The sequence below is a fragment of the Narcine bancroftii genome, chromosome 10 (assembly GCF_036971445.1).
Source record: "Narcine bancroftii isolate sNarBan1 chromosome 10, sNarBan1.hap1, whole genome shotgun sequence".
Lineage (NCBI taxonomy): Eukaryota > Metazoa > Chordata > Chondrichthyes > Torpediniformes > Narcinidae > Narcine > Narcine bancroftii.
This window is the reverse complement of record NC_091478.1, coordinates 24223249-24247553: the sequence shown is the minus strand read 5'-3', so window position 1 is coordinate 24247553 and position 24305 is coordinate 24223249. Positions and strand designations below refer to the sequence as shown.

The 24305-nt window shown below is 41.3% G+C and overlaps 1 protein-coding gene across 5 annotated transcripts in view; it reads left to right on the top strand.

The window, feature by feature from the left end:
- The first annotated feature begins 11125 nt into the window (after positions 1–11125).
- LOC138744305 (metal transporter CNNM2-like) overlaps positions 11126–24305 on the top strand; it is a 65559-nt gene continuing 52379 nt past the window's right edge. For all 5 annotated transcript variants that reach the window (XM_069900212.1, XM_069900211.1, XM_069900213.1 and 2 more), the window contains exon 1: positions 11126–12521. In XM_069900212.1, coding sequence (XP_069756313.1) covers positions 11159–12521 — 1363 coding nt within the window. In that variant the 5' untranslated portion in view covers positions 11126–11158. The remainder of the gene's footprint in view (positions 12522–24305) is intronic.

The window sequence follows — 24305 nt, the reverse complement described above, 5'->3', positions numbered from 1 at the left end:
CAGGATTGAAGGACATTTGCTTAGATCAGAGATGCATAGGAATTTCTTCAATCAGAGGGTGGTAAATCTGTGGAATTTGTTGCCACAAACAGTTGTGGAGGTTAGGTTATTGAGACAGAAATTGATTAGCCAGGGCATCAATTTGATTTGACATAAAATCGATGCGATGTAAAGAAGACGACACACAAAATTGATGCGACAAGATGCGATGCAACCTCGATGTAATGAAAAATTGATGAGAGGCCAATTTTACATGACACAAGATTAGATTCGATGCAAATTTGTTGTGATGTAACATTTTTGCAACAAAAAAATGATGTGACTCAAATTTCTATGTGACAAAATTTTGATGCGATGCAATATTGATGCGACACAAAATTTGATGCCAAGCGAAACTGATGCTTCTTGTTCAACAAGGAGAATATTATTAAATTGAAAAGTAGGTCATACAAAATGGTAAGGGCTGGTGGCAGGCCAGAAGACTTAGCAATTAGAATCCAGCAGCAAAATACTTAAAAGATTGTAAGATAAAATTGATTTTGAGGAAAACTTGCATGCATTATCAAAATAAGCAGAAAGAGTTTCTGCGTATATATAAATAGAAAGGAGGTGAGTAAGGTAAGAGCAAGGCCACTAGAGAATGATGCTAGTGAATCAAAGAAATGGCAGATATGTGAAATCGATTTTTTTTTTTTGCAAGAATCTTTAGTGTGAAAGACACCGCAAATGTTCATAAGATGATGGATGGGCTAATTTCAAACAACAAGGAGGAGCTTGTAAAAATCATAATATCAAGAGAAAAGGAATTGGAGAAGCTTAAGGGTCTAAAGGCAGACAAACCATCAGGAGCCAATGGCATGCACCCAAGGGTTTTAAAGGAACTAGCTGCAGATATGGAGGACCCATTGGTTGAGATTTTTCAAAACTCACTCAATTCCAAGAGGGTACCAGAAAATTGGAAACTCCCTTGTATAAAAAGTGAAGAAGATTAGCGTACCAATTAATGCAATGCTACTACAGCATCAGTAACCCAGGTTCGAATCCAGTTCTGTCTGGAAAGAATTTCTATGTTCTCCCTATCTCTGCATGAGTTTCCTCTGTGTGGTTTGGGTTCCTCTTAACCTGCAAAAACATATGGGGTTGTAGGTCAACTCATGGATTTGGGTGGCACAGGCTCACGGGCCAGAAAGCCTGTTACCATGCTGTATCTCTAGATTAAATATTTTTTAAGATCCTGGATTAGAAATAACAATTAATTTAGGAAAGATGAATATAATCAAATGTAGACAACATGGTTTTATGAAGGGTAAATCATGTTTGACTGATTTGCCTGAATTCTTTAAGAATGTGACAAGGAGACTAAAAAGAGGAGAACTTAGAGATGAAGTATATTTACAGTTCCAAAAGGTATTTGACAAAGTATCACATAAAAGGTATGAATTAAGAGTCCCTAATATAGGAAGAAATGTGCTGGCATGAATTGAAACCTGGCTGTCACACAAAAAACAGTTGGAATAAATGGGCTCTTTTCTGGTAGGAGGGATGTAACTATGGCTCAGTTCTTGGTCTGCAACTGTTCACTAAGTAAAGACCTAGAGGAAGGAACAAAAAGTTGTTTCCAAGTTTGCAGATTATATAAATATTGGTAGAAGGGTATGTGGTGATAAGGACTGTGTACCCCAACAATATGACAATAGATGAACTGAGAAACTGGCCAAAAACCTGGCAAATGGAATTAATGTGGGAATATTCTTGCACTTTGGAAAGAAGAATCAAATGGTAGATTATTATTCTAAATGGAGAGAGTCTGCAAATGAGTAAGGTTCAGTGAGATCTAGATGATATAGTGTAAGGGCTCAGGGAGTCATTGAGGACTCTTACCATACAACCTGCAGTATCTTTGAGACACTACCTTCATGAAAGAGGTACAGCAGCATAAAAATAAGGACTGTCAGGCTGGGAAACTGCTTTTTCCTGCAAGCGGTGAGACTGTTGAACAATTCTAGAATCCTGTAAATTATTTAAACATATTTATTTCGGATCATTCTGATTATATGTCAATTGAGTGTAGGGTTTTGTGTGTCTATGTGTGCACTATGGTCTGGAGATGTGCTATTTTGTCAGGTGGTATAGGTAGGTATTCAGAAAACAATAAACTTAAACTGATGAGCAAAGATGGGGAGTTCTTTGCAGAGATTGTATGACTAACTCTATTAATCTAAGGTATAGATTAGTTCAGTATAATTTTTAACATCAGTTATATCTTACACCACAAAAAGTTGAATAGATTGAAATCAGGCTTATCAGATCAATGTTTTAGGTGTGGTGAACTTTTTTGCATTCAACTTGGACTTGTCCCAAGGTAAGACCTTTTTGGGTGGATTTAGGGAGTTTTATGGAACAAGTTACAGGTGTTGTATTTCTGCAAAATCCAGATTTAGTTTTATTAGGAAATATTTACCTAAATTAAATCTGTCAAAATATAAATTGAAATTTGTTAAAGTTGCATTAGCAGTGGCAAGGAAATGTATTGCAGTTACTTGGAAATCAGAAAAGCAATTGGGTATGGCAAGATGGAGTACAGAAATACAAAGTTGTATTCCTTTGGGAAAAAACTGTATATAAATAGAGAAATAAATATGCTACATTTTTTTTACAAATTTGGCAGTGCACATTCAAATATTAGGTTTAAATTTGTAAAGTTGTGCTTCATGTGCCTCTGGATCTGCGAGAATCTCCTCTGAATTGTATTAAAGAACTCTGTTTAAAAGTGTGTTAGACGGCATCCCTCTTTTATTTTACATAACTACCTTGTACCTTTTATATTAATTTTTTGAGGGTGGGCATTTGGAAGAGGGATATATACCATCATATATGTAGATTCTAGTTCGTTTCCTTTGTGTAATGTGTTTTATTATATTAATCTTTAACTACTACATGTATGGAGAAAATTTTAAATAAGACATTTTAAAAAATAAACAAACTTGAATGCTGACCAGAGTAATTGCAATAGTAAGATAATTACTGAAATTTTCTCCTTCTAATAACATATCTTTAATAATAACCCCCACGGCCTTCACACCCCTACCTTATACTGCCTCTATCCTGAGATCCTTGTATTCTTCAAGAGGAAATATTCAAAATTTCTATGTTTCACTCCCAGGAAGAGATCCCATTGCTAATGCAGCCTGTCCACAAATGCTTCAACTGACAAGACGTTATCTCTCAAGAGGTACTTGTGGAGCTCTGCTGTGTCTCTAAGTTGGTACCATTAAGATTGTGGTAAAATATGAGGGTCAAAATATTTAACATAGAATGTTTCTAAATGTCAAATAAAGAATCATCATAATATGGCAAAAAAAATTGAAAAAAGGACACCTGTTTTTTGAGGAATTTTAGAATCTCTGACATCGTAAAGTGCTTCACAACTAATTAAACATTTTTGCAATGTAGTCATTGTTGTAATGTGTGAAAAATTATACAATTAACTCCCAAAACCAGACATCTCTTTACAAGCACCACAGAACATTACAATGTTCACTGAAGTAATGCCATGGTATAATTTCTGTCCTCCTGAAAGGCAGATAAACCTCAGTTTTACATCTAATCTGAAAGATTCCTGAACGTATACTGGAGAGTTAGTCGAGAGTTTGGTGCTCTGGACTTCATTACTAGTTCAGAGGTAAGTCTGCTTGTGCCCTGGCTGACATTTTTATAAATAAGTAACACAACCAGCTCAATGAAACAGTAAGGGTGTAGTTTCAGTGATATAGTCCAGAATTTTCTTTTTCCTTCCTTTCTCCATAACTGCCTTTGGGAACCTGAAATGATTGTTCCCTTCCTCCAGTGCTTCTTAGATTCAGATTTATTGCCAGAATACTTACATGACATCACATTCAACCCTGAGATTTTTTTACGTCTCTTCCTTACCTGCCTGATGTTGATAGCAGAGTTAAGATCCATTTTCTTCTGCTGATATGATCATTTCAGTCCCACTCGGTCTGTTTTTATTTTTTTTTGTCGACCTATAATGAAATGGTATTCATACCACTTCTGGGTTATTTTTTAAAAAAAAGGGGGTGATGACTCTCCAAGATTTAAGAGCTATTTCTGAAAATTACTGTGCTGTAAAAATAAATTCCTGCAGCTCTGTACTTTTATTACATCTCCCACTCCCGCTGGAAAGAATAATAGTTTTCCCACTGCTACTGTTTTCACATTTTTTCAGGCAGCTCACAGGGCACTAACTCTGCGATCATCTGTATTAACGTCTTGGCACAGTTAGTAGGACTCTTGCCTTTGATTTACAAAGGGTGTGTACTTAAGATCGAGAACTGTTTGAAGGATAGACATGTTACTGACAAGGTTAATGTTTATTGACCATTTCCAGTAGCTCTGATATTTTTAGTTTGCCTTTAATTTATTCACACATCCCAAGGCACTTCACAAGAGCATAACCAAACAAAATTTCACAGGGAATCACAAAAGGAGATGTGGAAACACTTCAATGATTTGGAATTTTGGTCATACCGGATGAGCATATATTCTAGACTCTTGGATTTTACTCTGATTAATGCTCAAACATATTTTCATTTCACTTTTTGAAAAAACATATAACACAGTTGTCTAATAAATTGTCCAGTGAACACAAAGAAGGAAGCAGGAAATATACTCAACGGTGGAGTCAACTACTGAGGCAGTGTAGGTACAGATCAGGTATAAGAAAGGTGCAGTCACTCTGACTGGGTTATACAACAGGCTTCCCTATAGCCGCTGGGAGGAGGAGGAACAGTTCATAGTAAAACATGAAAGTCTGCAGACACCGTGGTTGAAATAAAAACACAATGCTGGAGAATCTCAGCTGGTTAAGGGCTCAAGCCCGAAATATTCATTATGTATCTTTATCTTTGCTACATAAAGTAAACTGTTTGACCTGCTGAGTTTCTCCAGCATTATGTTTTTACTGTACACAGATTATGGAAAGTTGCAAAAGCATCAGGGTTGCCCTAGAGGGAGATTTTAATTTCCCCAATATTGACTGGAATGTCCATAGTGCTAGTGGCTTAAATGGGGCACAATTTGTTAAGTGCATTCAGAAGAGTTTGTTGAAGCAGTATGTAGATCATCCAACCAGAAAGGGGGCTACACTGGACCTTGATTGGCTCGAGTCTGGCCAGGCAATCGGAGTATAATATGGAGAATGCTTGTGTATTAGGGCATTTTGAAAAATAAGAGGTGTTGAGTACTGTTTGTGAAGCATTATGCTGGACAAGTCCTCTGGGCCTGATGGAATATATCCATGATAATTGAAAGAGGCAAGTGAAAAGATTGCTGGAGCCTTTTTGCAAAAATACAAAAGCCTAATAGCTTGAATATGCGTGAGATTGTCTGATCTCAGAAGCTAAGAAGGCTCAGACCTGGTCAGTATTTGGAGGGGAGACCGCCTAGGAACACCAGTGCTGGAGGGGCGCAGGACAAAGTGGCTGCTTTACAGTAGACAATAGTTAAAGAATTTCATGTTATGTTATATTCTAAATGTAATTCTAAATGTAGTATTATGTGACAATAATGGAACCTTTACACCTTGGCTCTGTCTGCCGCAATAGCACCATATCTCCCTGTGGCCACCCATTTCAATTCCTTGTCCCATGGCCTCATGCACTGCCAGACTGTAAATTATATGAATAACACCTCATCTTCCGTCTGGCACCCTCCCACTGGATAGCATTAATATCGACTTCTCCGGTTTCTGTTTAAACCACCTTTCTCCCTCTTCTTCTCCTTCTTCTTCTTTGGCTTGGCTTCGTGGACGAAGATTTATGGAGGGGGTAAAAGTCCACATCTGCTGCAGGCTCGTTGGTGACTGACAAGTCTGATGCGGGACAGGCAGGCACGGTTGCAGCGGTTGCAAGGAAAAATTGGTTGGTTGGGATTGGGTGTTGGGTTTTTCCTCCTTTGTCTTTTGTCAGTGAGGTGGGCTCTGCGGTCTTCTGTGAGGCGCCAAGATGCATGGTTGGAGGCGATATCAGTCCACTGGCGGTGGTCAATGTGGCAGGCACCAAGAGATTTCTTTAAGCAATCCTTGTATCTCTTCTTTGGTGCACCTCTGTCTCGGTGGCCAGTTGAGAGCTCGCCATAGAACACGATCTTGGGAAGGCGATGGTCCTCCATTCTGGAGACGTGACCCACCCAGCGCAGTTGGGTCTTCAGCAGCATGGATTCGATGCTTGCGGACTCTGCCAGCTCGAGTACTTTGATGCTGGTGATGAAGTAATTCCAATGAATGTTGAGGATGGAGCGGATACAGTGCTGATGGAAGCATTCTAGGAGCCGTAGGTGATGCTGGTAGAGGACCCATGATTCGGAGCCGGACAGGAGCGTGGATATGACAATGGCTCTGTATACGCTGATCTTTATGTGTTTCTTCGGGTGGTTGTTTTTCCAGACTCTTTTGTGTAGCCTTCCAAAGGCGCTATTTGCCTTGGCGAGTCTGTTGTCTATCTCTTTGTCGATCCTTGCATCAGATGAAATGGTGCAGCTGAGGTAGGTAAACTGGTTGACCATTTTGAGTTCTGTGTGCCTGATGGAGATGTGGGAGGGCTGGTGGTCATGGTGGGGAGCTGGCTGATGGAGGGCCATTCAGAGCTGATGGAGATGTGGGGGGAATGGTGGTCATGGTGGGGAGCTGGCTGATGGAGGACCATTCAGAGCCAGCTCTCCAGCGCATGACGTCCTGTTTTGCGGAAACTGCCAAAATGTTTGGCCTGGAAGTCAGCCTGAAGAAAATTGAGGTCCTCTTCTTCTACCACCCCCCCAACCCCATCTCCTTTCCCCCAGCTCTGTCTCTAGGCACTTTCGAGCAGGGGAAAACACCCTTCTGTAAAGGAAGAGGTTCTTCACCCTTACGCCTAAAGACGTAATTTTCTGGATGCACCGTGGCTGGCTCCAAGGCGCCGATTCAAACCCTTCTCGGGAAAGGATAATTGGCAGAGTGCCTGACCTGAATGTATGGCTGGTTAGGGGCAGGTTGATGATGCCATCAGCCCGCAACCCATCTCCCTACTTATCTCTCTCCCTTCATGACCCTCTCAAGGCAGAAGAGCTGGGCAGGAGCTGTCAGGCAGTGGGAGCTGTCAGGCAGTGGGAGCTGTCAGGCAGTGGGAGCTGTCAGGCAGTGGGAGCTGTCAGGCAGTGGGAGCTGTCAGGCAGTGGGAGCTGTCAGGCAGTGGGAGCTGTCAGGCAGTGGGAGCTGTCAGGCAGTGGGAGCTGTCAGGCAGTGGGAGCTGTCAGGCAGTGGGAGCTGTCAGGCAGTGGGAGCTGTCAGGCAGTGGGAGCTGTCAGGCAGTGGGAGCTGTCAGGCAGTGGGAGCTGTCAGGCAGTGGGAGCTGTCAGGCAGTGGGAGCTGTCAGGCAGTGGGAGCTGTCAGGCAGTGGGAGCTGTCAGGCAGTGGGAGCTGTCAGGCAGTGGGAGCTGTCAGGCAGTGGGAGCTGTCAGGCAGTGGGAGCTGTCAGGCAGTGGGAGCTGTCAGGCAGTGGGAGCTGTCAGGCAGTGGGAGCTGTCAGGCAGTGGGAGCTGTCAGGCAGTGGGAGCTGTCAGGCAGTGGGAGCTGTCAGGCAGTGGGAGCTGTCAGGCAGTGGGAGCTGTCAGGCAGTGGGAGCTGTCAGGCAGTGGGAGCTGTCAGGCAGTGGGAGCTGTCAGGCAGTGGGAGCTGTCAGGCAGTGGGAGCTGTCAGGCAGTGGGAGCTGTCAGGCAGTGGGAGCTGTCAGGCAGTGGGAGCTGTCAGGCAGTGGGAGCTGTCAGGCAGTGGGAGCTGTCAGGCAGTGGGAGTTGTCAGGGCAGCGGGAACCATCAGGGCTTCGGCCTTCAGGGCCGCTCTCTGCAACTCAAAATGCAGCAGAGCAATGGCCATCTTCCCTACCCATATCCCCCATGCAGCTGGACTGTTCAAGGAACTACAGAGCAGTTCCAGCTGCATGGGGGAATTATAAGTAGGGAAGACGGCTATTCCTCTAATGCATATTTATGATGGATGGTGCTGCAACACCAGTTGCCCTGCCTCTATCGGCTCCGGAGGGTGCTACGGGGTGCCTCTCGATGAATGTGATGCTGGAGCAGCCATTTAAGGCTGCTGTCTGAAAGGTAAGTTTTAAGTTTTCAATCCACTCTTGTAGCCGGCCTCCAGGCAGAGGTCTGACATGAAATAGCCTTCTGTCTCTCTCCTTTCACAGAGCCAGAATAAATTCTCACCTTATCATATCCAATTAACACCTTTTGCCTTTTGGTCTGGACTCCTCCCCTTCCCATTCTTCCTGCTTTCACTCCTCATCTCTCCCAACTTTTATTCGGATACCTTCCTCTTTTTGCTTATACCCAGAAGGGCTCAGGCCCGAAACATTGGTTATATATCTTTACCTCCTGTGGACGCTCTGAGACCAGCTGAGTTCCTCCAGCATTTCTGTGTGTTTTTATGACAATCACTTTCATGTTCCACAAAGATTATTGCAATCTCACTAGCAACAGGAGGTCTCAGAGGACTGGAGAGTGGCTAATGTTATCCCTTTGTTCAAGAAGGGGAAAAAATGATCATCTGGGAAATTAGAGGCCAGTCAGCCTTTCATCAGTGGTAGGAAATGATTGGAAAGGATACTTAAGGATAGGATTTATGCACATTTGGAAAGTCATGGTCAGATCAGGGACAATCAATATGGGTTTGTGAGGTGCAATTTGACTGAGTTTTTTGAGGAGATGACAAAGATGGTTGATGAGGATAGGACAGTGGATGTTGCCTACGTGGACTTTAGTAAAGTGTTTGACAAGGTTCCTTGTGGCAGGCAGATTCAGAAGGTGGAGATGCATGGGATCCATGGTGATTTAATAGTTCAGATAAGAAACAGTTGACATAGGGTGGTGTTGGAAGCCTATTATTTGGGCTGGAGGCCTGTGATGTTCTGCAGAGATCGATGTTGGGACAGCTGTTTTTTTGTGATAAAACAATTGACTTGGATGAAGAACTAGGTGGCTGGGTTAATTAGTTGACAGATGATACAAAAATTGCTGGAGCTATGAACAGTGTAGAGGGTCATCAAAGATTACCACAGGATATAGATCAATTACAGATAGGGACAGAAAAATGGCAGGTCGAGCTTAATCCAGTCAAGAGTAGTGTTGTTCTTTGGGATGTCAAATGTGAGGGGAATGTATACAGTTAATGGTAGGACTCTTAAAAATATGGATATACAGAGGGATCTGGGGGTCCAGGTCCATTGCTCCTTGAAAGTGGCCATGTAAGTACATAGGGTGGTAAAGAATATGTGTGGTTTAACATTTATATTTAGACAGACAGTATGGTAACATGCCCTTATAGCCCACGAGCCTGTGCCCCCCCAATTTCACCCAATTAATCTACAACCTCCATACATTTTTGAAGGGTGGGGGGAAACCAGAGCACCAGGAGGAAACCCATGCAGACAGATTTGAACCCTGGTCTCAATCGCTGGTGCTGTAACAGCATTGTGCTCACTGCTACACTAACCATGCCGCCCTATAACTGCGCTGCCCTGGTATGCTTGGCTTCACTGGGTGGGACATTGACTATAAATGTAGGGACATCATGTAGCAGCCTTCTAAAATTATGGTTAGGCTGCACTGGGAATGGTAGCATTGTGAGCAGTTTGGGCTCTTTATCTAAAGATCTGCTGGCATTGGAGACCATACCAGGGAGTTTTACATCAATTATTCAAGGGATGAGAGGGTAAATGTATGAGGAGTATTTGACAGCTCTGTGCCTGCACTCACTGGAGTTTAGAAGGGTGCGGGAATCTCATTGAAATCTACTGAACATTGATGAAGGGCTCAAGCTCAAAGTCAGTTGTGTATATTTAACTTTTCTATATAAAGGACACTGTTTGACCTGCTGAGTTTCTCCAGCATTGTGTTTTTACTTCAATCACAGTGTCTTCACACTCTTATATTTTACTAAGGGCTGGATGTGGAGTAGTTCCCAGTAATGGGGGAGTCTAGGACCACAGGCCATGACCTCAAACTAAAAAGATGTCTCTTTAGAACAGCAATGAGGAGAAACTTCTTCAAGCCGAGGGTGGTAAATCTGAGGAAATTGTTGCCACAGATGGCTGAGGGAGGCCAAGCCACTGGGTAACTTTAAAGAGGAAATTGATAGGTTCTCGATCACAAAGGGCATCCAAGTTTATGTGGAGAAGGCAGCAGAATGGAGTTGAGTGGAAAAAAAATAAAACAGCCATGATTTGAATGGTGGTGCAGTTGATGGGCCAAATAGCTTAATTCTGCCCCTATGCCATGGTCTAAATTCCAGTCTCCCAGATTGGTTTCTTCTCTGTAATTTCCAAGTGAAGTAACATTCCACTTGTGAATCTGCATCGGGTGTTCCTGTGATGTACAGCAGAGAGACAGGGTGCAGCAGCTCTGTCTGCTGCAAGAGCATGGATCTCCCAGTGGCCACCCATTTCAATTCCTCATCCCATTCCCTTGCCAACATGTCTGTCCATTGTCTCATGCTCTGCCAGACAAATGCCTACAAAATGGAGGAACAACACCATATCTTCCATCTGGGCACCCTCCAACTGGATGGCAATTACACTGACTTCTCTAGCTTTCATTAAACTCACCCCAACATCTTGCCCTGTCACCTTTCCCCCAGCTCTGTCTCTCTTCCCTTTTCCCTCTGTCTTCTTTCACGGAGCCAAAATCAATTCCCTCCTCTTCCCGTATCATATCCAATCAACACCTTTTCTTGGTCTGGACTCCTCCCTTAACCAGCAGCCTTTTGTTTTTGTTCACTTCTCGAAGAAGGGCTCAGGCCCGAAACGTTGGCTATATATCTTTACCTCCAATGGATGCTGCAAGATCGACTGAGTTCCTCCAGTATTTACTGTGTAAGTTTTACTACAATCACAGCGTCTGCAGACTTTCGTGTTTCACTCTCTTTATAATTCGACGCTGTTCTATGTGTGGGTTGACCAGCTGAACTGTCCGTCAAACAAACTTTCTCTTCATATCATGTGCCAATGCATGCGGCCATGAACTTGACAGCGGGAGGCGCAGGTGGTCACGAGTGTGACCAATCACGTGGTGCTATGCGGTCACGTGGCCGCCCCTCCAGCCCCGGGCTTCGTTCAGCATCATGGCGGCGCCGTGCAGCTGGCCGCCTCTGGCCGTCTACCTGTGGCTGTGCGGCGCCGCGGCACAGACGGCGTGGCCGCCCCGCCGAGCCGAGCTGACGAGCATGCGGCCGGATCGCACGTCGGCAAGGAAGGTTTATCTGGAGGGCGGCCTGCTGAAAGTAGCCGAGGGCACGCGCTTCAAGCTGCGGCTGTACGGCAGCGGCCTGGGCCGCAGCGGGTTGCTAGGCGACCGCGGCCTGGCCTTCGTTGAGTTGAGGCCGCCGGCTGACCGGAGCGACGAGCGGCTGTGCAGACGTGACAGCTCAGATGTCGGTGTGGTTGGCCTAACGGTGGGTGAGAGCACGGCCCTGGTGGAACTGGAGACTCGTTTGTTGAGGAAAGGGGACACGGTCAAGCACTACACGCTGTGCGCTAGGGTAGGAGGCCCCAGGGCCCGGGACTGGGTGCGCTTCAGGCGACCCGACTTCCACCTGGCTGTGGTGGAGAAGGAGAAGACCACCAGCGTCACTTTCAAGGTGCTGATCACCTTGCTCTTCGTCGGGTTCTCCACCCTCTTCAGCATCCTCAATGTCAGCCTCATGGCCCTGGACCCGGTGGAGCTGCGGGTCATCAAGAACAGCGGCACCGAGGAGGAGAAGAAATACTCAGAGCACATCGAATCGGTGAGGAAGCATGGGAATTACCTGCTGTGTACCCTGATGCTGGGAGATGTGCTGGTGAACTGCTCCCTGACTGTGTGGCTGTGCGAGATTATCCAGATCACCTGGCTGACCATCTTAGTCTGCACCGGTTGTATTTTTTTCTTTGGTGAGATCATTCCTTACGCTGTCTGTTCCAGACACGGCTTGGCCTTGGCTTCCAATACCATCTGGGTGACTAAATTTTTCATGGCCATCACGTTTCTGGCTTCATATCCCATCAGCAAGTTCCTGGACCTGATACTGCACCAGCAGATCAGCAATTTCTACACCCGGGAAAAGCTGATCGAAATGCTCCGGGTGACCGATCCATACAATGACCTGGTGAAGGAGGAGCTCAACATCATTGAAGGGGCCCTTGAGCTCCGGAACAAAACAGTGGAGGACGTGATGACACCTCTGAGCGACTGCTTCATGCTGAGCTCGGATGCTATCTTGGATTTCGCCACCATGTCTGAAATCATGCAGAGCGGTTACACGAGGATTCCTATTTATGAGAACGAACGCACAAACATTGTTGACATACTCTTCGTGAAAGATCTGGCATTTGTGGATCCAGATGATGGGATGCCATTAGAAATTATGACAAGGTTTTATAATCATCCTCTGCATTGTGTATTCAATGACGCAAAACTGGATGAGGTGCTGGAAGATTTTAAAAAAGGTCAGTCCTCACACTTGAGTAGCATCACTGCATTTTCAAATTCTTGGTCATTGACAGTTATTTAAGGCTTTTGGATTTATCTTTGAGAACCAAGATATTTTGATGGGCCAACTATTGGAGAGGATTCTTATGGACAGGATGTGAGTATTTAAATTTTGACGAACAGGCCAGTAACAGGCCCTTCCAGCCCGCAATCCCGTGCCACACTAATACACCAATTAACCTACAACCCCTGTATGTTTGTGAGTGAGAATGTAATTTTTAAAATGTTGACAAGAAGAGAGAAACTAGCTGCATTCCTTCCTTTCTTATTATCAGTTGCAGCTGATAACATCCTCCTTAAGGTAGTAAAAGACTATTAACCATTGGGTAAGGGACGCGATCCTGATTAACAAATTCCAAGAGAATTCTAAGAATAGTCTGTCCAAATGTTCTAGAAATTGGGGGGGTCAGAATCGGGTTATTTGTAACCCACGAGGCAGATTGTCTCTTGGAGTGAGACTAGCTGCTTGTGGCAATGCTTCTTGCTGTAAAGGAGTTCTCACGCTTTGCAAACTTAATTTAAAAAAATAGGTTTGTGCAGTTGTAATCAGGTTTGTTTGCAAGCAACCTCAGGCCCACTTTAACAGGAGAAAACTAGAACATCTGGAGGAAACTCGTGCACACGGGGAGAACGTACAAACTTAAGAACCTGGGTCACTGGCACTGTAATAACATTGCACTAACCGCTGCGCTAACTGTTAGAATAGCATAGTCTTTTTGGGGATAGTCACCAGGGTTTTTTGAGGAACTAAATAAATTGATGAAAGTCGGCGGTAGATGTGATGTATATGGATTTTAGTAAGGCATTTGACAAGGTTCCCCATTGAGGGCCCATTCAGAAAGTCATGAGGCATGGGATCTTTAGAACATTTATTTTTATTTAGACATAAAGCATGGTAACTGACTATTTCAACCCACAAGTGGGTGCTGCCCAATTTACCCCTAATTAACCTGCCACCCCCTACATTTTTCAACAGTAAGAGGAAACAGCCCTTGGAGAAAGCCCAAGGAGATACAGGAAGAATGTACAAACTCCTTACAAATAGTGCAGGATTTGAATCCTTGTATGGTCCAGATTACTGCTACTGAAATGGCATTGGGCTAACAGCTACGCCAACCCTGCCTGTGTATATTCAGAATTGGCTTGTCTGCATAAAGTAGAGAATAGTAGTAGATGGAAAGAATTCTGCTTGGAGATCACTGATTAGTGGAGTTCCACACAGATGGAGTTGAATCATTTTGGAAGGTCAAACTTGAAGTGGAATACATGGTTAATGCCAGGATTCTTTTTTTAAATTTTATTTAATTGTTTGCATCATTACAGGAAAAAAATGAATAAAACATTAATCAATTATCCATTGCCAATGATACAAAAAAAGTACTTTTATATATTTTCTCCCCATCTCCCCCCCCCACCCAAAAGTAAGAAAAGGAAACACCTACCATTTAATATACAATATTAGCATAGACAATCATTAATTGTTATTAAAAATTATTAATTAACTAATTAAGAGGAATAGATAAGATAGAAGAGGTGGAGGTAAAATTATCCATAAAATCCATATATGATTTCCAAATACTATTAAAATTTTCAACTCGATTCCTTAAACTATACGTAATTTTTTCAAAAGGTGTACAATTTTGCATCTCATTATACCATCTACTTTACAAAACTTCTCTATCATATTTCCATGATATCGCTATACATTCCTTTGCAATTTTCCTTGGTATTTGTCCAATGTCAATTTTATATAATTTTCATAAATATCTCCAAGTAAAAAATATTCTTGGATCCTTTGGTATCTTTATCTTCATAATTTGCCCTAATAATAAACTCGGGTCATTCCAAAACTTTTCCACATTTTCACAAGACCACACTGAATGCAAAAAAGTCCCTATTTCTTTCCCACATCAAAAACACCTATTTGAATAATAGGACTGTCCATTTAACTTACGAGGAGAATAATACAATTGATGAAAAAAATTATATTGAACCATTCGATATCTAACATTTACTGTATTCGTAATGCTTTCATAACATAATTTTGACCAAATCTCCTCCTGAATTTGTATATTTAAATCTTGCTCCCATCAAATTTTTGATTTGTATAAATCTTTTTTCTTTACAGTTTATTGTAATTTTATATACATATTAGTAATAAATTTCTTAACAACAAATGTATCTGTTATATCTTCAAATTGACTTTATTTAAGGAGTCTCAAATCTGCTCCCAGTCTCTTTTTCAAATACATTTTTAATTGATAATATGCAAAAATTGTATTATTATGTATATTGTATTTATCTTTTAATTGATCAAAAGTTAAGAAAAAAAATCCTAAGAAACAGACTTTTATTCTCTGTATATCTTTACTATACCAATTATCAAATAAAGAATTATTCGAAGTAAAAGGAAGAAGTTGATTTTGTTTTAACAACTTTTTTGGTCATTGATAATTTTTAATTCCCCTCTCAATCTGAATTATATTCCATAAGTTTAAAATATGTTTCAATATGGAAAAATCTTTAGTTCCTTTAAATGACTCATTATTTCATTTATACAAAATTAACTCCAAAATAGTTTCACCAATTTTATTCATTTCAATTTGAATCCCAGGAGGACAAAAACCTCAATTGAGCTTTTCTTAAAATTTGGTAGTCTTAGTCTACCCTTACCAAATTTCCACATTAATTTTTCTAAACCAATTCTTGACATCTTATCTTTCAAAAGGAATTCATGTATTATTTTATTCAAGTTTCAAAAGAAAAACTCTGGTACTTAAATGGGCAATGATTGAAACAAATACTGTATTCTTGGAAAAATATTCATTTTAATACAATTCACTCATCCTATTAATGTTATTGGTAAATCTTTCCATCTTTTCAAATACTTATTCAATTTTTTTAACAATGGCAAATAATTTAGTTTAAACAAATTATTTATATTTCTACTAATTTTAATTCCTAAGTATTTAATTGCTTCATTTTTCCATTTAAATTTTGTCCATCTTTTAAATTGAAAGTAATGCATATCCACCATGGGCATTAAATGCCAAGATTCTTAACAGAATGGAAGAAATCCATAGATTTCTCAAGGTAGCAGTGCAGGTTGATAAGGTGGCTAAGAAAGCTTATGGTATGCTGACCTTCATTAGTCCTGATGAGGTGGGGGGGAAGGAAGGGGAGAGGGTTGAGTTATAGAGCTCTGAGGTAATGTTGCATCTCTATAAAACTCTGGTTAGACCACACTTGGAATATTGTGTCTAGTTCTGGTCATTACAGGAAGGATGTGGAAAGACTGGAAAGGTTTCAGAGAAGATTTACCGGCATGTTGCCTGATAACATGTCTTATGAGCCAAGGATAACAGAGCAAGGGCTTTTCTCTTTAGAATGAAGAGTGACTGAAGTAGAGATCTACAAGATTGTGAGAGGCATAGATAGGGTGGAGAGCCAACACTTTTTTACCAGGGCAAGAGTAGCAAACGCCAAAGGATATCTGTATAAGGTGAGGGGAGAAAAGTTCAGGGGAAATTTTGGGTAGATTTTTTTTACAGAGTTGAGGCTGGTATGATAGCCACATGGATGGAAGAAAAAAAAACGTTACGGGTGTGAGGTAGGGAAGGTTTAGGTTGTTGAGTAGGTTTATATAGTTGGCACAATATAGCGGGATGAAGGGCTGAAATGTTCTGTAATCTGACCTGTAGAACAAAAGAGAAAGGACAGAGCTGAATTAGGTGTCTTTTTTTTAAAAAAAATCAATGCAGTCTTCATTGACATTTGGGCATCTATCTGTCTTGTGAGATTCCTGGTTGAGTCAGCAAAATTTCTCTCAAGTTTATTGTCACCTTATGTTCCCTCTAATTTTTTTGTAGTCTGTGTGTGCAAAAAATTTTTTTTCCTTTGACAAAAGTATGTGTGCACTGAATGCATGTGCAAATGTAAACTTGAAACTGTTGAAGATAATTTTGGCACAGCCTATCTCTCATGGCTAATAAAACTGTATTAGCATGTTTTAATACAAGTTTGATTGCATTAACAGAAACAGCTAAGAGGATTATTTTCAATAAGTATAATTATTAATTACTACATTATTTTAGGTAACTAACCTTTTGTGACTGCATTAATTTCTTTTGTATACTGGTTGCAAGATGTGAGAGGGGTTCATTTTGCGAGCTGTCCAGCAAGTAAACTCCAACATGTATACAACAGTACAAATAATAGAGTATGGGCAAATTACAATGTGGTGTTACAGTAAATAGATCATTGCTACATAAGGGCAGCAAGGCTTCTAAACCTGAAAGGAGATTTAAAAGAGCAGTGTTAGTGATGTTGGAAATGTTAGTTTGGAGGGAAAGGAGAGTAGGGCTGTTGTGAAGAGAAGTACTTAAAATGTTTGCATCATTCTGGTACCATTTTTACCTTTCACATCACCAGAAACTCACTAGTCAGTTGGGTAGAATAGTTGGGCAAATGGAGTTAATGCATTTAGGCAGGGGTAGCAAAACATGTAAAGAGAGAAAAGTAGCAGGATATTGATTGGGATGGAGAGAGAACGCAAACTTGAGAGTCTGTTTATAATGCAAGAGGACAGGTCATTAAAGTGATTAAAAGGGCATACTTGCTGTCTTTCTTAATTAGCTGATGAATTAAAACATCAATGGGGGAAAGTTTGCCAAAACTGTACACCACACAAAATGGAAATAAAGGGCTGCAGATGCTAGAAATCCTGAAATAAAACAAAAATTGCTGGAAATTCTCGAGGTTGAGCAAAATATGTGGAAGGGGAAGCAGATACAGTTTTTGGTTGAAGACCCGTGGTCCAGACTGGGAAAGTGGAAAAAAATGAGGTTTTTTTGAGATGCAGAGAATGTACATGTTCTTGTGTTGCTAAGACAAAATTATAAATGCAAGGAAAGGTTGGATAAACTGAAGTTGTTTTCTCTGGAAGATGAGATGAGGAAAGTTTGATGTTATGAAAGGCCAAGCTAGGACGTTTTCCTCAGTGCAGCACTCAAAAAGGACATTTCCATTAGCATGGTGGTCAAGGATGTGTAAATTTAAAGTGATTGACAGAAGAAAGAAAGGGAATATCAGGTGGGAAAATATTCAAAATTGGTAGAGGTCTGGAGCTCAATATCTGAAAGGATGATTAAGGCAGAAATGCTCATTACATTTAAAAAGTACTTGTATGTATTTGCATATTTGTGGACCTAGTGCTGGAGGGTACCGTCAGGCTAACAGCTGTTTTTCAACTGACAGATGTGATAGGACAAATTGGCTCTGTCTGTGTAGTTCATTTTCTATTATTCCTTAAATGTTATTAAAGACAATCAGCTGAGTTTCAGAGTCAATCAATGCCTCCAAAGTAAACTGCTCTGAGAGTAAGTTAGAACTCGACATTTCAAGAATATTAATACAATATTCAGAACTTTTAAAATAAATAACCAAGAATGGGCCAGATTATTTGCAACTATTGTTTTATATGGCTTTTAAAGAAGCTTTAGACCAGAGATGCGACCCATAAGCAAATATTTCAATTTCCAACACTCATCTTCTAAAGATCAGCTCATTTGATATTGAATGCCAGGTCCATGTCTTTTTCACCTTTCCTTTGGCTATTTCAATAATATTCTTTATGGCTTTCCGTCTTCTAGTCCATATAAACATAAAGATCCAAAATTTTGCTATTTCCCATCTTGTACCAGGAACTTTGCATGTATCATAGTGCACACTCATATACACAGCTTGTGTACATATAGATACAATTTAAAATATGTATAAATATTTTGGAATTATTGGTCACAGGATTCTGTTCATCAATCTCAGCCTGTGGGAAGATGCTATTTCCTAGTCTGTCTGTCAGCCCTGATGGTTAATGCTCGTGCCACCTTCTTGAAGAGATACAGGAGTATCAGAGCGAGGAACAGCTTCTTCCCACAGGCAGTGAGAATGCTGAATGACTAAAGGAACTGCTCGCACAAAGCATCCGAGACTGTCATTTGTTCAAAATAATATTTATGAACTTATTTTTATTGATATAATACTTTCTTGCGTACGTATTATTTGTATGTGTTTTGTCTGGTTGTATGTCTGCATGTTTTGTCTCCAGACTGGAGAATATTGCTTCATCAGGTTGAATGTGTACAATCAGATCACAAACTTGACTTCATGGTTTTATTGCTCCTGACCTTCTTCCTGATTGTTGATGATCCTTTACCTCCTTGTTGATGGTTGATGATCCTTTACCTCCTTGTTGATGGTTGATGATCCTTTACCTCCTTGTCGATGGTTGATGATCCTTTATTTCCTTGTTGATGGTTGATGATCCTTTACCTCTTTGTTGATGGTTGATGATCCTTTATTTCCTTGTTGATAGTTGATGATCCTTTACTTCCTTGTTGATGGTTGATGATCCTTTACTTCCTTGTTGATGGTTAATAATCCTTCACTTCCTTGTTGATGGTTAATGATCCTTCACTTCCTTGTTGATGGTTGATGATCCTTCACTTCCTTGTTGATGATCCTTCACTTCCTTGTTGATGGTTGATGATCCTTTACTTCCTTGTTGATGGTTGATGATCCTTTACCTCCTTGTTGATGGTTGATGATCCTTTACCTCTTTGTTGATGGTTGATGATCCTTTATTTCCTTGTTGATAGTTGATGATCCTTTACTTCCTTGTTGATGGTTGATGATCTTTTACTTCCTTGTTGATGGTTAATGATCCTTCACTTCCTTGTTGATGGTTGATGATCCTTCACTTCCTTGTTGATGGTTGATGATCCTTTATCTCCTTGTTGATGGTTGATAATCCTTTACCTCCTTGTTGATGGTTGATGTTCCTGTACCTCCTTGTTGATGGTTGATGTTCCTGTACCTCCTTGTTGATGGTTGATGCTCCTGTACCTCCTTGTTGATGGTTGATGCTCCTGTACCTCCTTGTTGATGGTTGATGCTCCTGTACCTCCTTGTTGATGGTTGATGCTCCTGTACCTCCTTGTTGATGGTTGATGTTCCTGTACCTCGTCGACACTCCCGTACTACCTTGTCGACGCTCCCGCCCCCCCCTCCCGGACGGCCGATGTTCCTGCCCCCCACTCCCGGACGGCCGACGCTCCCGCGCTCCCCCCTCCGGGCGGCCGACGCTCCCGCGCCCCCCCCTCCGGGCGGCCGACGCTCCCGCGCCCCCCCCTCCGGGCGGCCGACGCTCCCGCGCCCCCCCCTCCGGGCGGCCGACGCTCCCGCGCCCCCCCCTCCGGGCGGCCGACGCTCCCGCGCCCCCCCTCCGGGCGGCCGACGCTCCCGCGCCCCCCCCTCCGGGCGGCCGACGCTCCCGCGCCCCCCCCCGGGCGGCCGACGCTCCCGCGCCCCCCCCCCCTCCCTGGACAGCCGACGCTCCTGCGCCCCCTTCTCCGTTGACAGCTTACGTTCCCACACCACCCCCCCATCTTGATGGTTGATGTTCTCACGTGTACCTCCTTGTGTATTACACTTGGCCCCAGCAACTATGGATTTTCTTGTTTATCTTGTATTCTTCCGTGCTTGACAATTTTTTTTTCTGTTTTGATAGCTTTGTCTGTTAAGATTTTACTATTGACCCAGAGCATGTGATGTGTTCTTTTCGTTTGGTGAACAAGTTTTAATATTGGAGATCTTGCGTTTTCTAGGGCCCATCTTGTGATGGTGTTATGGAGTTTGTCAGGCTGTAGCTTGATATTCTGAGCGGTAGTTCTCCTAATTTGCATACCATACCAGTTTTCTAGATGTTTGTGAGGAGATCATGGCATGATTAACTGTGTTGAGAGTAATGTTTCCATTTTTTCAATCCAGTGTACCATCAATTTCTACAGTATGGAACAGGTCCTTCAGCTCAACCTGTCCATGCCAATCAAATGCATGTCATGTTTTTAAATAAGCTGCCACTTATGTTTAAGGTAAACATGTGATGTTGTAATTCAATTTTTTCTCTATATTGATAATTTCTGTTATTTTTCTGTTCTGTAGTTCACTAATTATCCTTTAAAATTGACCATAGTTGATCTGAGTAAGTAGAAGTGTTGAATTAGTATACTGAAACAAAACTTTTATTTATTAATGCTAAAGATGTGGCTTTGCAAGCATTTAATTGCCAATTCCCAAATATTATTAGAGTTGACTTTAACCCAGCAACGGTGAAGGAACACTGATATATTTTAGCCTGGATGGTGTGTGACTTGGAGGGCAACCATTTGTAGGTGTTGCATGCTTTTGATGTCCTTGTCCTTCAAGCTGATAGAGGTTGTAGGTTGGGAAGATGTCTAAGGAATTCTGAATAGTTGCTGCTGTATCCTGCAGATTATTTTCCAAACATAAATTCTATTCCCAATAAAATTATATTCAAAGGAAAACCATGTAAAGTCAGGATGGCATGGTTTGTGTAGCAGTTAGCACAATTCTGTTGCAGTGCTGATGACCCAGGTTCAAAACTGACGCTGTCTGTAAGGAACTTGTGTGCTCTTCCCATGTCCGCGCAGGTTTCCTCCAGACACTCCTGTTTGCTACACCATTCAAAATGCATGGGGGTTGTAGGTCAATTGGGCGGCATGGGCTTGTGGGCCAGAAGGGCCTGTAACTTTGCTGAGTGTCTAAAAACTTTTATTAATTTTATAAAAATTTGCATCCTTAGTGTCATATTCATATATATATTTTAATATTGTACATTGTTATGTTAATTCTCCAATTTGCTCTGTAGTACCGTGGCCCCTGGTTATTCCCCTCTCTGTTGCTTGAGAGGCTTCCCCTCCAGACTTGATGCCTCATAACTGAAAGACTGTGGTCCTTCCCCTCAAAACCCTCGCATTAGATGGTACAAACTGCTGCTACTGTGTGTCAGTGAATGGTGGGATGGGTTGCCTATTAACTGAGTTGTTATGCCCTGTTGTCAAGCTTCTTGTGTTATTTTCAAAGGTTAAGGAATCTGTTGATAGCCTGAGGGTGTAGATTTAAGGTGCTGGACAAAAGTGAAGAGAGAAAATCCTTTTCTGTACTGAGGATTTAGTATGCATTGCAGAAATGTGGTGGAGAAATGAGGGTGGTGAACCTATGGAATTCATTGCCACAGATAGCTGTGGAGACCAAGTTATTGGGTATATTTAAGTTGACAGATTCTTGATTAGTAGGAGTGTGAGGGTATGGGGAAAAGGCAGGAGAATGGAATGAAGAGGAAGAATACATCTGCTATAATTCGAATGGCAGATGAGACTTGATGGGCCGAATGAACTAATCCTGTTCCTATGTGTTAAGGTCTTGTGGTCATATTTCAACCTTTGGTGTTTGATTTATAATATGTAGAAATCTAGATGTTGCTCTCGAATTTATTCTGCCATGGCTTGTTGATACCTGGCTGAGAGACCCGTCATTGAAATTTATGTAAAACCTTGAAGTTCTGTACATGCCCACCATTAACCTACATATCATGAAAAATCATGATTGATGCATTTGTGTGCAAATTAGTTCCTAACAGTGATGTGTTAATTACTGCTGTATAATGTCTCTGGGCCTGCTGTCTAATACTAGTTAAGACCATGAAGTGCCCAATTGTAGCTTTCACCTGATGACAGAAGGTTCTTGCAAAAAAAGCCCATTAATTCTCCATGGGTAGATGATGTGTCATGCCACTTACCACTATACAAGCTGTAACAATTTTGCCTTGTTAAGTAGCACAAAACTGTCAAAAGATGCTCACAAATATTTAATGGACTTGGCTAACCATTAGTTTGGTATATATGTTTAATCAGAAATTATTCAGGCTGTTTTTTCAACTGGACAGTTATGTATCAGCTAGAAAGAATTGTTGTCAATATGGGTGTGTTTTCAGTTAAGAATGATTCGATTGATAGCAAAGAGACTTGTTGCACCTTGAGTGGTAATGATTAATACTCTGTGACTTGTTTTAAAGTAAGAACTAGTTTGCTCTAGGGTATTGAACCAAGTTGCAGATGTTATATAAAAGTTTGAGGTTTCCCTTCGGAATTTAATTATTATTGGACCAGAGGAAACAAAATAAACTTCTTTGAGATTTATCACATGACAGATCATCAAGGAGAGAATGGGAAAAAAATTGGAAAGTACTACTTGTCAAATATTCAAGTTTCAAAATTGTTTATGAACTGGGTGATAAAATTGATAATTTCTTTTCTGAATTCTTTTAAGAATTTTCCTGAAATAAACTTTGTATTTTCATTGTGTATGAACAACCCCAAAGAACAAAAGGATGTGTATGTTAGCCTTGTAGATACCATTCTGTTTAGGGTCAAATTTCGTAGTGCAAGTCCTAATTCATTAGAGATGGCCTAAATTATATCTACCACAATGCGTTGCATAAAACAAAGTTATTAGGTTGTAACTTTTTCTTCTGATGATATCCATGTGAATTTGTGTGATTTTCATCTTTATGTTCTCTGTGAGTTGCAAATTGTGCAATGGTCTCTGGAGAACTTGAATTCAACTTATTTAATTTGACACCTTTAAAGGTGCTTCTGCTTCCTGGGTATGGTAAGAAAAAATGTTTATCAATTGAGTTGAGGTGTTCATTTTCAAAAAAGAAGTTATCTCAACAATATTTTAATTGAATGTATCAAGGTCTGAATATGACATTCATTTGGACCAAGGAATTTGCCCTTGGTGTTCAATGTCAACATAAGAACTGAAGCAATATGAGCTTACTGGGGTCTGCTTGTTCAGCTGGAAGTTAAGTGTGATGAAGAGGCCAATTCTTTGCAGAGAGAACTATTCCATAAAATCCTAGATTGTGCAGATTTACAAGGTAGGTCTGTAGCTCTTCAGGTCAATTTTTGACGACACATATTACAATTTGTTCATTACATGGGTAAAGCAATGAAAGATCCATTTGCAGAACAGTTGTCCAAGGTAAAAGCTAGTCTTGGTCGTGTTTCAGAGTGGTAATTGTACTATTCAGAGCCAGCTCTTCAGCGCTTGACGTCCTGCTTTGCGGAAACTGCCAAAATGTTTGGCCTGGAAGTCAGCCTGAAGAAAACTGAGGTCCTCCATCAGCCAGCTCCCCACCATGACTACCAGCCCCCCCACATCTCCATCGGGCACACAAAACTCAAAACGGTCAACCAGTTTACCTATCTCGGCTGCACCATTTCATCAGATGCAAGGATCGACAATGAGATAGACAACAGACTCGCCAAGGCAAATAGCGCCTTTGGAAGACTACACAAAAGAGTCTGGAAAAACAACCAACTATTTTAATAATTCAGCTGTAAATAGTTGTATTGTTTTTTAAAAAAAATAGTACTCAATCCTCCTCCAAGAAAGAACTTATTTGAAGTCACTGGAAATAAAAGCTCTGCTGTCTTTGTTACGCAGAACATTAATTTTCTTGATATCAAAAACCTCTTGTAAAATCTAGTATGCTGATAGAGTCAGATGAAATAGGATAGTCGTTCTTTTTTGTATCCAGGGCATTAACATTGCTGTAGCTGGATTCAGTCAAATGGCCTGTTTTTGAAATTAACTTACTTACTTCACTGAACGTTATCATTGAATCCATTCCCTCACCATCCAGATGATGTATTTAGGATCACAGCAACTTGCTGGGTTTGAAAATAGTTTCCTTATGTTGCCTCTGTTTTTTTTAATCAATCCTAATAGATCTGTATCTTCTGGTTACCAACCCGTGCTGGTGTAGAATTTCCCTGAATTGGATTCATCCGTTCAAGCCAAAAATCAGAGGATTG